The following is a 17,152-nucleotide window of genomic DNA, read 5'->3' as shown; positions in this document are numbered from 1 at the left end:
TATGCTATTTCCCCTGTTCGCTTTTTGGACAGAATTTGCGCACTGTTGCTGCGAGTTGTGCGAATTGGCATTTCTAATTGAATTGTGTGCATCTGGGGTGCATGCATGAAGGTGAAGTGTGCAAATTTAAGGCTGAGTGTGTGAGTTTAACGCTTTTTGCAAACTCACACCTAAATGAATTCCTCCCCTAGTGTTACCGTCTTTCAAAAAAATTTAACTCTGCAGTACAGAGATTTAAGAAAGCCGCAGGTTGTCTCTCTTTGGCATGATATCCACTTTGAACAGTACAGACCACCAGGACAGAGAAAGGCACCAACCACGAAGACTCCTGGCTCTAAGTCAGCCAAAGGCCATTGGTCTTCAGGGCGAGATGGAGATACCAGTCAGCCAACCAGCCAAAAATGGTAGGTGAAGTCAAAGTACCTATTTACATGATGATCCAGAAATATAAATAGTGATGTTCAACACAGAAGGGACACCAGTCAGCATTCAGGAAACCAGTAAGATAGAGGGCAGGTGCCAGGACCAAACCGAGAGCGGTAGTTGGTTACTAGTGAGAGTAATGAAACACAGGAGTCCAGCAGTAGGGATACCCGCATTCTGCACATACCTGGAGGGCAGAATATGGTCTCAATTGGAACAAGTTCCAGACCAGAGTCAGTATCCCACAACTGATAATGCTCCCGAAGAACAAGAAATTAAGTAGATCTTGCAGGGGACCCTAAGGTTGGTATTGCAAATTTCAACTATTGGATTTAAGGAAGATTAGCAGCAAAATCACAGAGGCAGATTGATCTGAGGCAACATCGGAGTCCACTATCTGGCCACTTGTGTGTAGGAGTGGCCAGATATTGGACCAGTCTCCACCTGAGCAGAGACCCGCTATCCGGGGTTGAGGTAACCAAAAGGCTAATGATCCCAAGTGGGTGATTTTAAGCCATATGTTCTGACAATGATGTCCGAGCTACACCACACTGTGAAGGGCCAACTCCCGGGTCTATCAAGTGCTCCATCACCTGGACTGTAAGTCTCCTCTTATACAGTGGATACCCTAAAACTTGGAAGCAAGTTGGCGAGTACCAAGGGGCAAAATAGTGGCACAGATGTCTAAAGAACATGCCAAGGACAGAGTCAACTAAAACGCGGCTATGATTAATGCAGCGTTTACAGGAAGCCTTATTTTATTTTAAGCCATCATCTTTACATCAAGTTACCACTTTCAATATTATAAAGGTGTACGGTGTAATTTCCTTATATTTTTCAAGAACAATATACAAATGTGTCCTCCATTGTTGTTGTTTCAGTTGTAGCCGCATCTAGTCCTGTGCGAGTTAACTCATGCCGGGCATCTTTCGTGCATCTTTTTCACAAGCAGACTTTGCTGATTACAATGATATGCGGCATGTGTATGTTCTCTGTGTGACTGCCACTGTACAAAATGCTACGTTACAGTGGCAGTTAGCACACCATGTTCCTCTGTGATGATTTTACAGACTCGGCTGCGTCTTATTCACATCACATTGCGAATAAGACTCATTAGCGGCAAATAGACGCATGGTGCCGGCGGTTCACATGCGCCCTGTGTAACGCGATATATAACACACGGAGCATAGACAAGGATGAACAAATCTGCATTCAAAAATAGGACACTATGAATCAAGAAGCTGAAGAAATTGCCAGTTAGTATGCAGCAGATTTATCTTAGATACTTAGCACAATTTATTTGACAGCTGGGTAAAGGTTCTGTGTACCCCCTTATCACTTTTCTCTTTTGTACCCAATTTTAAATTTTAAATCTTAATAAATACAAATGATGTAAATAAATAAATAAATAAAAAAAAACTTTATGGGGAGTATTAGAGTAACCAAAAAATAAAATTACACCCCAGCAGAGTTTACTTTAAACACTACTGAAGGCATTTAACACAAAGGCATAAGATATATTGGGCCTGATCCAGAGGTGAACGCAGTCGTCAACGTGTCTTTTTGCAGAGCCGCATCTGCGAAAATATACAAATATTAGTTTCATCCTTCCCAGGCTTGCCGACAATCTGGCAGCCAGCTCAGCACAGCAGGAAGGGGGGGCGGTGACGCGATTTTACCGTTCGTAGCCCCGCCCCTGCTACACAATGCCACTATTGCCGGCATTGTGTAGCCAGGGGCGTGGCCACGATTACGCAATTCAGCGCAAATCGAATCATCAGTTCTCCCCAGCCACTTATGCAAGGTGGGAGTGGACGCTGCTGGCCGGGAGACTTGCCCACTCTTCCGAGGGGCCGGGAGCGACACACAATTTTCGCGCACCTCTGAATCAGACCCCTTATAAAAGGAAATCAATCAGCCAGACAGTTTAGAAAACCAGAATGCAATAGTGGAGTAAAAAAAGTGCTGCTGCTCAGTGATAGTATCCTACAGACAGACAGTTCTCAATGTTAGACCTGTAGCAATTATATGATTGATGTTCACAGCAAAGAAATACATTAAAAGAGTTAAGTTTGAAGTACCCAAGCGACTTACGATATGGCTTCTTCTCGGTTTTCTCCCCAGGAGAAACAGTGGCCAAACTGAGAATCAGCAAATTCATGGAGACCTCCTGCTGCAGCAACACTGAAGTAACCCCAGACATTCTTGCTGCTGCGGAAATTAAGTTCTTGGACTGTCCCAGAGCTTGGTTTAAAACCCTGAAAAACAAAATTATATTTATTTAGTACTTTTGGGCGTAAAGTATAAATTAATAGCATTTATATTTATGGATATTTAAGTCCTAAGGGTCATATCCAATTAGATGTAAAAAGACCCAATTCTGCGATAAGTTTTCGCATATGCGTACTATTTGCGCAAAATGCGTATCGCGCTATCCAATTGCTGTAGTTTTTGCACCTGCTAAATCTCCATAGATAAAAACAGGCAAACTGTTTCCACCATCTCAGAGCAGGTGAAACTTTAGCAAAATCCCTATATTTAGCTAAAAATGTGGGAACTTGGTGCACAAGCCTTTAGACAACCCCCTAGTGACAAATTAGGCAAAAAATATATTTTAATTAGCTTCCTTTGGCCAATATTTATGTGAACTTTTGGGTGAAAAAAAAAAGTGATGGAAAATGGGTTTAAAGTAGTGGGTCAGGTATTTTGTGGTGCTATATGGAAGGGACGTGTTTTAAACATTGCAGGTGGTTGCAGCACGTGAATTTTTAAAATTTTTAAAAAGTGTACTTTTATGACACAAACATACTTGCACCCAATTTAACTACAGTATTTATTTTTGCCCCCCCCAAAAAAACTTGCTTTCTATAATTTATCCACTGTTATAAAGAAAATAACTTATATCAGCCATTTGACACAATTTAAGATCCCCGATTCCTTTGCTTACACTTCTACCCTTTTACTCTCTCTTATGGTGCATACACATGGTCAGATTTGATGATCGTTGAACGATGAACGATTTCTGACAGTATTAAAATGAATGAAATCGTGAAAATCTCACTGCAAACACAGTCGATGTCAGAGATTGTTAATTGACATGCAGGAACGCGCATCGTTCATTGATGCATGCCCTACATGTCAAAGATATGAACGATTTTTACAATCGTTCATATCTGAAACAAAATCTGACCGTGTGTATGCAGCATAAGTTTGACTTATTTGGGGGTACAGGCAGATGTCCCCAATTTCACCTGCTCTTTTTTGTGTATAACACATTGAGAATTTTTGGGGCGTCTGCCGCTTCGAGTCTTTTGCAAAAGGATTGCGCGAAAACCGGCACATGCGATAGCGGTGAAAAATAGCACATTCGGGCGATGGATGCAAAAAGATCGCACATGCAAAGACTTAACGTTTTTGCGTCTAATTGGATACCGCCCATATACTTCTCAATTCCTTTAAGTTGTTTATTTCTTTGCATTATCAAACATTTTGGTATATTTTGTTCTCTCTCTCGTCAAAATTAACTCGATTACAGCGAAAGTAGAGAGCACTGCTGTACGTGGTTATATGTTATATTATATACATAAAATATATATTATAGTCACTCGCATGAATGACTGAGGCGGCACTCCAGGACTTGGAGTTTCAGTTTTATAAACACGGCAACAGAACTGGACGCCTTTTATCCAACTTTTTAAAGGGTCCACGACCATTGTCCCTTATTAAGAAACTTCGTACATCCTCTCGCCCTTCAACTTCTTCTAACAAACAAATAGTTAAAGAATTCCACTCTTTCTATGCTAAATTATACTCTGCATCTCCCCCTAACGAAACGAAACGAGATTCTTTTTGGTCCACAATCACTCCTCCTCAATTAACTTCCGACTTGGCTGCTTCCCTGACTGCCCCAATCCATGCATAAGATGTGCAAAGAATTATACAGGGTATGAATTCTGGTAAAGCCCCAGGCCCCGATGGGTATAGCGGGGAATTTTATAAGTTTCTCTCCCCCAAAATTGTAGACACATTAACATCTGTATACAATAGCATTTTGACTACTAAGTCCCTTCCATCCTATTTTAACTCAGCAATCCTAAAAGTCCTTCCCAACTTCCCAAACCAGGCAAAGACTTGGAATGCTCTAGCTCATGTAGACCCATGTCTCTCCTTAATAATGATTACAAAATTTGATTCAAAATAATAGCAGAGCGAATGAAAGTTTTACTTCCCAGGCTGATCCATGATGATCAGACTGGGTTTATATGGGGGCGACACTCGACGGCCAATATACGCAGGGTGTTGGCAGCATCCTACTGGGTACAGTCATTAAAAACTGCAGCTTTACATACCATCTTATCCTTTGATGCCGAAAAGGCCTTTGACCTAGTGTCCTGGGATCACTTATTTTGCACATTACGTAAATTTGGGTACCAATCTGACTATCATGCTTCTGACTTCACTATATGCTAACTCATCCTCACAAATTGTTTGTAATGGCTATATTTCTGAACCCTTCCCTATACATAAGGGCACCAGGCTTGCCATAGCATTGCGTGGTTCCACGGTATTTCGAGGAATCCGGGTTGGTGCAGTTGAACTTAAGGTGGCATTATTTGCCGATGACATGCTTTTATTTATGTCCGACCCGGCTTCCTCGGCCTCGGAAGTAATGCGTCTGATAGACCTCTTTGGATCCTTCGTGGGTTATAAGGTGAATGTAGCCAAGTCCGCAATACTTACCTCTCTCTCGTGCTCCTGATGATTTTCTTTCAATCCCCATCTTTTCATATCTTCGTTTGGCACGTCCTACCTTGAAATATTTGGGGATATATAAACCCTTTGATCTTGGGAAGCTATACTCAGTAAATTTCTCTCCATTACTCCGATCTATATCAAAATTACTGACAGATTGGTTATCCTTACCTCTGTCTTTGCTGGGTCGTATTGCCGTTTTGAAGAGTGTTATATTCCCCAAGATTTCATACCCCATGCAAATGTTACTGATCTCCCTTACCAAAGCAGATCTCCATGCGCTTCAAAAAATATTTACTAAATTTATTTGGAACCGTGGCAAACCGAGGATTGCTTTAGCTAAGCTTCGTTTGCCTCGTAAAGAGGGGGGATTGAATGTCCCTGATCTAAAAATGTTTTCTTATTTGGTTTCTTTTAGGTGTATTTAGACTGGTTGTTTAATCGCTCTATTTACACTTCCCTCGATGTGGACAAAGAATTATTTAAACCATACCCCTTTGGAGCTCTCCTTCATACCCCCAAAATTCAATTCCCCAACAAATTTTTCTGAAAGCCTTATTTAGTGACACTTATCTAGCTTGGATGGCGATGAACCGCAAGTTGAAGTGTGAATGACGTTATACCCCATTTATTTCTATTTGTGGTAACCCACTGTTCCCCCCTGCTATGACTGATAAGGGCTTTGCAGAATGGAAATGGAGGGGAATCCCAATTATCAATGATGTATTTGATCCTGGGGGTGAAATGCTATCATTTGCAACCAATAGCGATACCTTTAATATTTCAAATAAATGTTTTTATATGTATCTCCAATTACGACATTATATTTATAGCAGATAGGTCTGATTCTCTATCAGTGACAAAAGTGAGACCAAAGTCCCGTCCCTACCATACTAGAATGTTAAATGATGAGTTTACCAAGAATGATACTTACGACGTCTGGAAATCTCTACATGCTATTTGGTCTAGGGACACACCATCTTTCCAGAACCTGATGAGTTCCTCTTGCATTTTGATTCTACAATGAAGTACTTGCATAGAGCAATGCTCCAGGAAGTACATTATAAGGTCCTGAACAGAACATATATCTCACAACATCAGAGGAAATATATGGTCCCTAGTGAGACAAGTCAATGCCTTAAGTGTCACTATGTCTCAGCTTCTTTCTATCATAATTTTTGGGAGTGTGGGAAAATTTGTTGATTCTGGAATAAGATAATGGTTTTTATCAATACAATTTTCTCTTTACATTTAAGTCCAGATCCTTTAGCGATCTTATGTCTTAATTATGCTAATTGGGCCCGAATCACAGATCTATTATCCTATTACTTTCTATTATCTTAACTACAGCCAAAAAAGTCATTTTAACACAATGGACCAGTAAAACCCCATCTTTTCTTTCCACAGTTCAGCATTTATTACTTAAAAATTTGTATTTTGATAGGAGAGCTTCATTTCCAGACCTCGAGAAGGGAGTTGTGCGATTTTATAGGAAATGGGGGTCATACATTGAACATCTACAACCACAATCTCAGACCCAAATATTACAGGTGTTTGAAAATACGAATTGGTACTTACTGAAACAACTAATTTAGATATAACTAGTACAGTTTTTTTACTCTATTTTTAAGCTAACAATACACACACTACAATTGTGTCTGTGATGATATGAAAATATGGTCGACGGCTACAGAGAGTTAAGTTCCTCATTGCATTTACTATGAAGAGGTCATAGGGTTCAAATAACAATGCCCCTCGTTCCCTACCTCTTGTGTTCTCCTATTTGTATGTCCTGTTTACCCCCATTATTTGTAATTATTAGATTATTGTAAAAGTTTGGTATGGTGGAGATACTATTTTTGTATATGAGTAATGGATCTCCTTTCTTGCTAAACAAGTGGCACTAATTCAAAGCTGGTCTTTGAGTGTTGATTTTCATGTGTTTCAAGGTTGATACAGCAATAGTATACAATGGGATGCAGTAAGTGTCGCTAGTGTTGTGTAAGAATGTTGTTGATCTGCTAAATCCCCCACACCTTCTATGTTCTCTATTCATGCCAATCTCTATTTTCAATATCTGTATGTAATTATCAAAAAAATTTCAATATTTGTATGCAATTATTTCAAAATTTTCAATAAAAAGATTTAACAAAAAAAAAGTACAAGGAAGACACGGCTGGCAGTCAAAAAAGCCAATAATGGTAACCACCCTCATGATCATTCAACTAGTTAATTTTCAGTAACAATAGATGATACCTCATCTGGATTTTCACTAGTGATACGAGCAGCAATAACATGTCCTCTAGGGCACGGAGCATTCAGTGAGTTGTCAAAGTCAATTAGCGTGTCTCCCCAAGCTGGAACTCCATACAGCATTCGTATATCCTTAATTCTGTGAAGAGGAATTCCCATGGCAATCTATGGCACAATGGGGAATATAATTAAAGTGATCAAATAATGTAATTTACACAATTTCAATGTAAAAATATTTTTTAATCAATCAGTAGAAATTTTATGCCTAGAAAATTAATAATTCAGATTTTGGTGAGTCAAATCATAATTGGTGAGAAAGTGGCTAACCCAACACAATACATAAGATCATCTTAGTCCACTTACAGAATATGTTAAAGTACATAGGGGGAGATGTATGAAGGGGCGATATGGGTAACTGCTATCGGTGCACATTATGTGCGCTGATACAGTTTCTCCCCCATGTATTATTGTGGGGTTAGGTGTTAAATGACAGGGGTGCTATGCAGCACTGTCATTACCGGCGCTGCTATCCATAAGATAGCCATCCGATGTCATGGGCAATGTATGAATGGTAAGTTGCACTGGCCGTCCCGACAGCTGCAGCTGTCATTGCCTTAACACCACAGCAGAGACATCACTATCCCGGCGGCTGCTCGGCTCCAGACTACATGTGAGATCTCGCACATGCCCCAGTGGAGCAGGCCAGGAAAGGAGACACAGTGCATGAGCACTAGGCTGATGCGCTGTGTGCTCTGGTGGAGATCGCCGGAGGGAGGAGTTTTCACTCCCCCACTCCAGCAGATGAGTGAAGCAGGAAGAGTTATAGTGGCACGATACATCTCCCCCATAATTCTATATTATCTCCATGAAAGAAGTGCAGCTAAAACAAGACATAGTAAGTTTTAAGATGCCAATTCAAGCACATTTTCGAAATTCTTTACAACCCCCAGAAATAAGGTTTCCATTTTAGTAAACTAAGATACAGTACTTAATTGGTTAATTAAGAAATCACAGTACACCTGTTGTGGTATGGTATGAAAAGTCAAACAATTCAACATGCTTAAAATGTTGACATGTTCATAATGTTGACATTTAACCTTGCCCATTTTTCCCTTCTATAATTTGGCCTAAATACAGTGACAAGAATGATCTCTATCTCTCTCTCACCACGGCACATCTGCCTTCACAGATTTCCTTTTCCCTCCAAAACTCAATTCAAGTTTCTCATACTCACCTTCAAAGCCTTAGCCAGCTACTACCCTTCATACATACTGTATATGACCTTGTCAGGAGATACATTTCCTCTTGCCCTTTGTGATCTGCTTCTGACCTATTCCTCTCCTCCTCCCAGGGAAAGACTTCTCCCTCTCACATGCAGCTCCCCACTCTGCCAGATCAGAATTTCGTTCATTCTTTAACCTTTTTTTTTTTGAGAAAGCTCTCAACCACTATCTGTATGTCCTACCAGCTGCAGCCCCATGTGCACTCTGTGTAGCACAAGCTCCTATTGCCTCAGCAGTGTCCTCCTCCTCTGTGCTGTAAGCTCTAACAATCAGGATTTACCTTTCACTCTACATTTACACCTGTTTTGTAAATAACTTTTGTTGTGCCTGATGATGGATGATGATGACGATGATGAAGATTATTCCAAATTGGTTGGAGTTCAATAATATTGGACACTGCTTTTCTGTGATCAGGCATTACAACTAAGTAGTTACGGATTCTTCTGTCCTTAGTATATTCTAGTACCAGAAAGTATTCAGGAAAATCGCTCTTTGACATCAATGGTGGTGAGGCAGAGGATTCTGAATGCTACAAACTCATTTACGGGATCTGCTACGGACAGAAGAATCTGGAATTTCTTACTTACAGTAGAATACACTGCTCTCCCAGAGTGGTTCTGTTACGGTTCTATTACTTATGCATTGCATTTGTTTTAATAAATGAGCTTTACCTGAAGATATTCTTTGAACTGTGGGGATTTTTTTGTGCATGGAGGATAAGGAAAAGAATTGATTGAGACACAGTATAAGTTATTTATTTCTCCTTGTTTCAATTACTTTATGTAAGCACAATACTGAAGGGGTTTTTTAACAATTCCTAAGGGGTTTTAGCACACCAATTTGTTTTTTACTGTACCACTATGATTTCTGAATCCCGTTAATTTAGAGTATTACACTATTGTTGATCCTTGTTGTTTATGGTTTAAGAGTTGAAGACTTCAGCACCCTTCCTAACCCAGAGGGATTTGTTTTACATCATGTTCCACCATGCTGGAACCTCCACATCTAAGAATGTGCATACACTGCAAGCTGATGTCTAAACTGCTCTAAAACATACCACCTAAAGGGGAATACTCCCTGAAACCCCTATTATTACTTCTCCAAGATTTAGAATTATTACACCTTGGTGATCAGGCATAATTATAAAGTATCACACTATTGTTTGATTGTTTCTTTTTTGGATGACTGCTGGATCTGGTCACCCTGTGAATGTAGAGGGAAGTTTTGTTCTAATTCTCTTCTTGATTTTGTACATTTTGGGGATTTTGAATGCTGCGAGGGTTTCCACATTATTTCTGTTTAGCACATTCAGGTTGTTTTATTTGGGTACAACCAGCTATCACTCAGGCTGCTCTACACTCCCTATTAGTGCTATTACGTACCCCAAACCCTATTTTTCTTGAAGAATTAGATGTTATGAGCGAATGCACTGTTGTAAGAATGATCTCAGGAGTCTACCCTATCTAAGCAAAACGAACAATAAAACATTGAAAAACAACAAGAGTATGTCAATCACCTCTTCCCAAATTCACAAACCTATACAGAGCTGCTTCTATATTGCTTGCAAAGAACATTAACTATTTTTCAAAACAATAAAGCCACATTAATTAAGAAAAAAGATGCTATAGATAAATACTACATGACAGAGTTTATAGTCAAGACAAGATAAGTAGGCAGCTTTGCAGTACCTGAAGTTGTGCAGCTGGAAGATTAACATCGGCGACCATCTCAGTGCAGGGGTGCTCCACCTGTAGGCGGGGGTTCAGTTCTAGGTAGTAGAAGGTTCCATCTTGACTATACAGATACTCCACTGTCCCAGCACTTACATATCCAACCATTTTGGCAAGTTTTACTGCACACTGTTAAAAACAGAAAATGTTGTCCTGCATGAATGATCAAATGCTAGTGAAAAATGGAAAACCGTACATATATTTCCTAGCAAGAAGCCTTTCGAGAAACTGTTGTAGAAGTTGATTAGGAAAAACAAATACCAGTAGGTATTCACAACATTAAGACCAACCACTTTACAAAACTCCTGATCCTTGAAATTACTGTCTGCTGCATTATCATTTTACAACCGTTCCAGATAAGTGTATGTGGCATTACAGAAAGTAATGCTAAAGCTCAGTAATATCCTTAAAGGGCCTTTAAAGTAGATGCAGTATTTGGCTTTAGGAAAGGAAGATAGGTAATTATCCCCAGCAAAGTGCAAAGACTAAAATGTGCAAGAGAAGTTTTGTTATTAGTGGTGTTTATTATGCTCAATGTTTGGATAAAATTACTTTCAGGTTGTGTGTATAAGGTGTATATGAATCATAAACACATTCAGTATTTATTTTATTATTATTTTATTACCAGTTATTTATATAGCACACACATATTCCGCAGCGCTTTACAGTGAATATTTGGCCACTCACATCAGTCCCTGCCCCAGTCGAGCTTACAATCTATGTTCCCTATCACATGCTCACACACATACATACTAGGGTTCATTTTTTTTGTTGGGAGCCAATTAACCTACCAGTATATTTTTGGCGTGTGGGAGGAAACCGGAGTACCCGGAGGAAACCCACGCAAGTACAGGGAGAATATACAAACTCCACACAGGTAAGGCCATGGTGGGAATTGAACCCATGACCTCAGTGCTGTGAGGCAGTAATGCTAACCATTACACCATTTGTGCTGCCCCCTTACTCCCTCAGACATTTCAATATGGTATACAAATATTCCAAAATACGAAATATTCAGATATCCAAAATACCCTTGGTCCCAAGCATTTTGGATAAGATAGACTCAACATACTATATATATATATATACATATATATATATATATACATATATATATATATATATATATATATATATATATATATATTATATAAAATCTACATGGACATTTGTCTGAATACAGGCCCTGATTCAGGGCCGGACGCTCTGACAGTGCGCTCGCTCTGAATCAGGGTCGTCCCTCCTCGTTTTTGGAGCGGCCTCCTGGCCGCTCACATAACTATGGGTGACCACCCACAGCTATAGCGAGCGGCCAAAATGATGGTCACGATGGTCAAGACCATCGCGACCATCGGGCTTGCGACAAGACCCTTGCGGTAGGGTCTCGCTGCCACAAGCCCTGGAGTGCTTTTGGCTCTATCAGAGCCAAAAGTACTCCCACTGACATCACTAGTGATGTCAGTGGGGCCGGCCCCAGATGGTAGGCGTTCCCATGGGAGCGCCTCCGTCTGAGCAGCCACGCCCCCGGCACGCCCACCAAAGGGGGAGTGCTGTCAATCACCATCGACAGCACGCCCCCTTTGGTGCGAGACCCATAACGACGGCTTGGCCGTCGTTATTCGGGTCTCGCGCATGCACTCGACGGAGCTGCCTCCGTCGTGCGCATGCGCACTTGGGCAACATCGACCCGCTTGCCAGCGCTCGCAAGCGGAGCGGGTCTGAATCAGGTCAACAGTCCCTTTTCTCTTGGCTTTATTGTAATGAAGAATGTTCTGGACAAAATGACAGGAAAAAAAAAAAGTGAAACCAGTGTTTTTAAACCAGTAGTGCGTGGGAAGGTTATGCTGTTTTTTCAGGTTTACTAAAGGCAAGTGTCAGAGAGCGGGAACTGGCCTTTACTTTCATTGGGAAGTCTTTTCTACTGACGAGGAGTTCATTTTCATGAGCACAAATTCCAATGCAATAAAAACATTTGTATGTCCACTAGTGACACACAGTTTCAAGGTCCCCTTACACTGAACGCTTATTTCAGATATAAAATCAGGCACTAACAGTAGATAAGGAGAAAATAAAGAGTTGAAAATAATAAAGAGAACTGTGGAATTAAGGAAGGAACTGCCACCACGTACACTGCCACCTGAGACCACAGTCCCAGACTAATCCCAACATAGTGTATGTATAGAGTGACTTGAAACTGTGTAAGCCTTATCCACTTAACTGGTGAATACCGCTCAGAAAATTGACAGGTATTTTTTTCTTTATATGATTGAATTGGGTCAAGAACATCTGTTTAAAACTTATCCAACAATTTATTTTTTTTACAAAAAAAAAAAAAAAACACATTTCGGTGCTCTGAGCAGCTACCAAGTATACACTGGAGGACTGAGGACTGTTGGATTTACATTTCCCCGGCAGCCGCAAGTTAGGGGTTCCTGCTGTGCTGCCCGATCCCTGGGGGAGGGTGCAAGGATGCAGAGTGGCTGTGAGGTCCCTCTGCCATTAGCAGATGATGGAAGATTATCTGTTGGCAGCTGCCCAGTGTGCTTTTCTGACTGGTCGCATTCTTTGCGACCATCTCAGGTAACGCACAACCTGGCGTGGGGCATGCCAGTTTAAATAGTGGCATTTGCATGTCTAACTAGTCACTGGTTACTAAAATGTTTTTATTATTTGTATACTGCAATTGTATACCATACAAAACCGTTTTGCAGTTTTGTTTTGTTTTTTTAAATATTTTTCATGCCATACAGAAGCAAAAAAATTATAAAATCAGGTAACAGACCAGAAATAATTTGATATTTAATTTTGGTGATTAGATTTCTAAGTGATATAATTGTAATAACAAAAAATAAACACTAAAACACTAAATACTAAATATCCGGTCTAAAGATCTACAGTAAAAAGGTAGACAATGACTTGATAGACACCAGATGTTAAACAGACAATAGGTTGACAGGGACAAAAAGTCGACACGCAAGAAGGTCGTCACGTAAGAAGGTCGTCACGTAAGAAGGTCGACAGGGTCAAAAGGCCGACAACCAAATGATCGACACACAATTTTTTTGTTTTTGTTAGGTTTAGGCTCTTATCAGAGGGTTAGGGTTTGGCACTTACCCCAATGGTTAGGGTTAGGTACCAGGAGGGAGGGTTAGGGACCAAGGGGAGGGTTAGGGTGAAGACTAGGGATAGTAAAAAAAAAAAAAAAAAGTGTCGACCAATTTCATGTCGACCTTTTGACCCTGTCGACCTATTGTCCGTCTAACATCTCATGTCTATCTAGACATTGCCTACCTTTTTACTGTAGGTCTTCCAATCTATAACCAACAAACAGCAGCCGGTCGGTATACATAACAATCTGTAAAAAAAATTAACATAAAGAAACCCTCTATCGCATGGAGTTCAAAAACATCTACAGCAGTACAAAGACGGCCCTGCAACTTGTATAACCTTAAAAGGAAGGGGAGCCATTGGATGCAGTTTTATTTATTTTTTATTCATGCGTTTGCTTTCATGTATTTATACTTAAAATTGGCAACACTAGTGTGATATCCCAGAGTGACACACCATATATGTATATATATGCCCTACAACTTTCTGTGAAAGTGGGGCATGCTGTTTGGTTGAGGAAGAAGGCGCTCAGGAGAAAGTAATGGGTCACCCGACAACAAGAGAGTGTCAGTGATTACAGCCATCAATAAGGAGCAGCAAGGGGAGGTGGCTGAACTGTGAGACAGTACTGTAGAGAGAGAGACAGACATGAGCAGCTCCAGCTGTCCAGTTATTGGAGGTGCTGAACTTCGACTACAGTCAAAAGGAGTCTGAGTTGATCTGAACAGCACTCACTATTTCATCTCACCTAAAAGGTTAGGCTAAAACCTGAGTTATGGACTTAATAAACTACCCCTCCTGCTTCTTAGAAAAGATCATTCAGGACGTGAGGAACTCAGTGATAGAGAGTAAAATTAGCCACTTCAAGAACACCAAAATGACGCAGGGAAACAGATAGGACATCGGTACCATAAAAACCCCGCAGAATAACCCCTTGACAGACACCTCTATACCTGGCTCATAATAATAGTACTGAACCAGCCCGCTAGGTCTTTAAGGCAGAAATTGGGCAGCCAGTTTAAGCAGTTTATCTTACAGCTTGAGGAAAAGAGACAGTGACTACTATACAAACTCTAGCAGAAAGTAATACTCTCATCCTTGCATGATAAAAAAAAGTAGGCAAATATTAAATGTCCCCGCAACAATCTTATAGGAGGAAAACACAAGGAGTACATGTAGCTACCAACCTTTTCTCACTTTATTATTATTACCCTGATATGTGCACAGACACTGCCCTGGCCAGGAAGGACTTCCATGGTTAGCTTGGTAATAAGAATAATGATAGTTGCCATAGTTTAGTGTTAACTATAGAAAATTTTAACATAATTATTGTATTTTGTGGTACTATCAAATTATCATTTAAGTGTTGCATTATTTTGTTGTATTGATTGGGAATAAATTACTATTGTTGCCTTATGGACCCCAGAGCTTTCAAGAGTTACTGCCTAATAAAATATTTCACCCTTTGTGTAATTAATGTGTTGGGTGCTGGGAACTACTTGCCACTCTGCTTGGTACGGGGAAAGAAGTCATCACCGGAACAAATATTAATCCACACTGATAGATCCTAATAACAGTTCATGGTGTTGCACTAGTATTTAAGACATATCATTTGGAGCCTTTTCATCTACATTTAAGAAAAAAAGGCTTACCTGAAAATGTTGCTATTTTCCTCTTTGTGCAAGGAGTTCCGAAAAACACATTTACTACTTTTGATACATCTTTTTGTTGTTATTCCGATCTCTAACTGATTCATAAACTTACTTTTTGTTTTGTACTTCTAAATATTCCTTCACCTGAGTATTTAAAAAATTATTCTTATTCAAAGTTATTTAATCCTCTGTAACCTACATTTATTAGTCCTGCTTCATCTTTGCTGCGGAAGCGGCAAATCGCGGCAAGCATGGTGCTAGGCGTGCGCTAGTGAGCGGATACGCGCCCTGAGTTCACACTCGCAACTCCGTAGGATTGCATGGTGCAATCGCAGTGCACGTCATAGCGTACTGTAGCATATGCTGCTGCAGGTAATCAAATAGCGCAATGCGTGCGTACGTTTGTAAAGTGATCGTGCGTACGTTTGTAAAGTGATCGCCAAGGATCTAAGAGGACATAGCTGTATAGTAATTTCTTTTTGAACATACAGTAAATATTCAAATAGTGGGAATATGAGAAAATTTAGTTTCACCTGCTCCATCAGCTCAAACACTGCACTGGTAGCAATTGATGCAGGTGCTTCTTCAATAATCTTCTGGTGACGTCGTTGCACAGAACAATCCCGACCAAAGAGAGAAATTGCATTCCCGTACTGATCAGCAAGAATCTGTACCTCCAGATGACGTGATTGCTTCGCTAGTCTCATTACAAATATGGGAGACCCAGGAACTTCTGTCTGGACCTTCAATACAACAAGTGGTAAAGACTGGATTAATTCCTACATTTATTTAACATAAGGTCAGTTGAACCCAATAATGAACATAAAATGATTGCGAGAATTAAAGCTCAACAATTAATATGGAAATGTGAAAACAGGTCCTATATTATATATAGTTATATTTTTGAATCCACAAACACGGATTTCTGTCAAATAGGAGACTGCAAATCGGTCACTTTATTACTGGGGTCTATTTACTCACCTCAGACTGTGTGATGTCATTTCTGCTATTTGGCAGCTTGAGCATCAAACAGATCCACTATAGTGGAGGGCAAATGGACAGAACTGGCAGCTAAGAAAAGTTTATTTATAGCAGTAGCTTACTGAAAAATGTTATTTTTTTTTTATTGTTTTTATTTCTTAAAAGAATCTTTTGGTGCAAATTATTTGTGCATCTCTTATTTACAATAAATGTAATATTTATTACTGTTCTTTTTCAGACAATATTACCAAGCTTCATATATAACAACTTCAGTATTAAAAATAATTCTAAGGTTTCACTACCCAATTCAAGCCCTCAAGATTAATATATCCTCCCCAGGACCTGGTCAACTGCATTCATCTCAGGTCAGGCTTGCTCAATTTCTCTCAGGCTGGAGGCCTACAGTAGGTGTCCATAACCTCAAACCATACTTTTATGGAGCACATCTAGCACAATGTGTTGAGTGGTACTCAAACCCCGCCACAGGTCGATCTTAATCTGCCTCTCTCACAGCATCCTCTACATCTGCAATATTGTGGTCCCATGCACAGACTTGTCCTCTGAAGCTCACTGACATCGCATTATTAATTTGTCCCTTATAATTTGGTCTGGATTTATAGCCAAGCTCACTCTTCCTTAATTCTACTCTGGTATATTCCTGACTATTTATGCTCCAACGACTTTTCACACTGGTCTTGGTTTAATATAAAATATGTTAAAGACTTGATGCTAAGAGATACTCTCCAGACCTTCTCCATGTTTCAAGTGAAGCTCAGTTTCCCAACCTCTGTTTTTACCAATTCCTCCAAATACCAAATTTCCTCCAGATCAGTGAGTCTAGTAAAGCCCAGACTCTCTAAAAGGTAGCTACCCCTTTTTGAACAACTCTGTTTTCATAGAGTCCTCATTTCCCCTGTACCACTCAGTCCTCACTAAAACTAGGGGGTATATATATTTACTAAAGTGCAGG

General features: G+C 40.1%; 1 protein-coding gene across 2 annotated transcripts in view; it reads right to left on the bottom strand.

Annotated features, from left to right (window-relative positions):
* The window catches only part of ACACA (acetyl-CoA carboxylase alpha), a 532,248-nt gene that overhangs the window by 451,738 nt on the left and 63,358 nt on the right, over positions 1-17,152 (bottom strand). For both annotated transcript variants that reach the window (XM_088455952.1, XM_088455953.1), the window contains exons 10-13: positions 15,735-15,944; positions 10,400-10,570; positions 7,432-7,593; positions 2,518-2,681 (exon numbers count right to left, since the gene is read on the bottom strand). In XM_088455952.1, the coding sequence (XP_088312078.1) occupies positions 2,518-2,681; positions 7,432-7,593; positions 10,400-10,570; positions 15,735-15,944 (707 nt within the window). The remainder of the gene's footprint in view (positions 1-2,517; positions 2,682-7,431; positions 7,594-10,399; positions 10,571-15,734; positions 15,945-17,152) is intronic.

The sequence above is a fragment of the Taudactylus pleione genome, unplaced genomic scaffold (assembly GCF_031769625.1).
Source record: "Taudactylus pleione unplaced genomic scaffold, aTauple2 ptg000682l, whole genome shotgun sequence".
Taxonomy (NCBI): domain Eukaryota; kingdom Metazoa; phylum Chordata; class Amphibia; order Anura; family Myobatrachidae; genus Taudactylus; species Taudactylus pleione.
The sequence above is the reverse complement of the archived record's forward strand: the minus strand, read 5'-3'. Positions and strand labels throughout refer to the sequence as shown.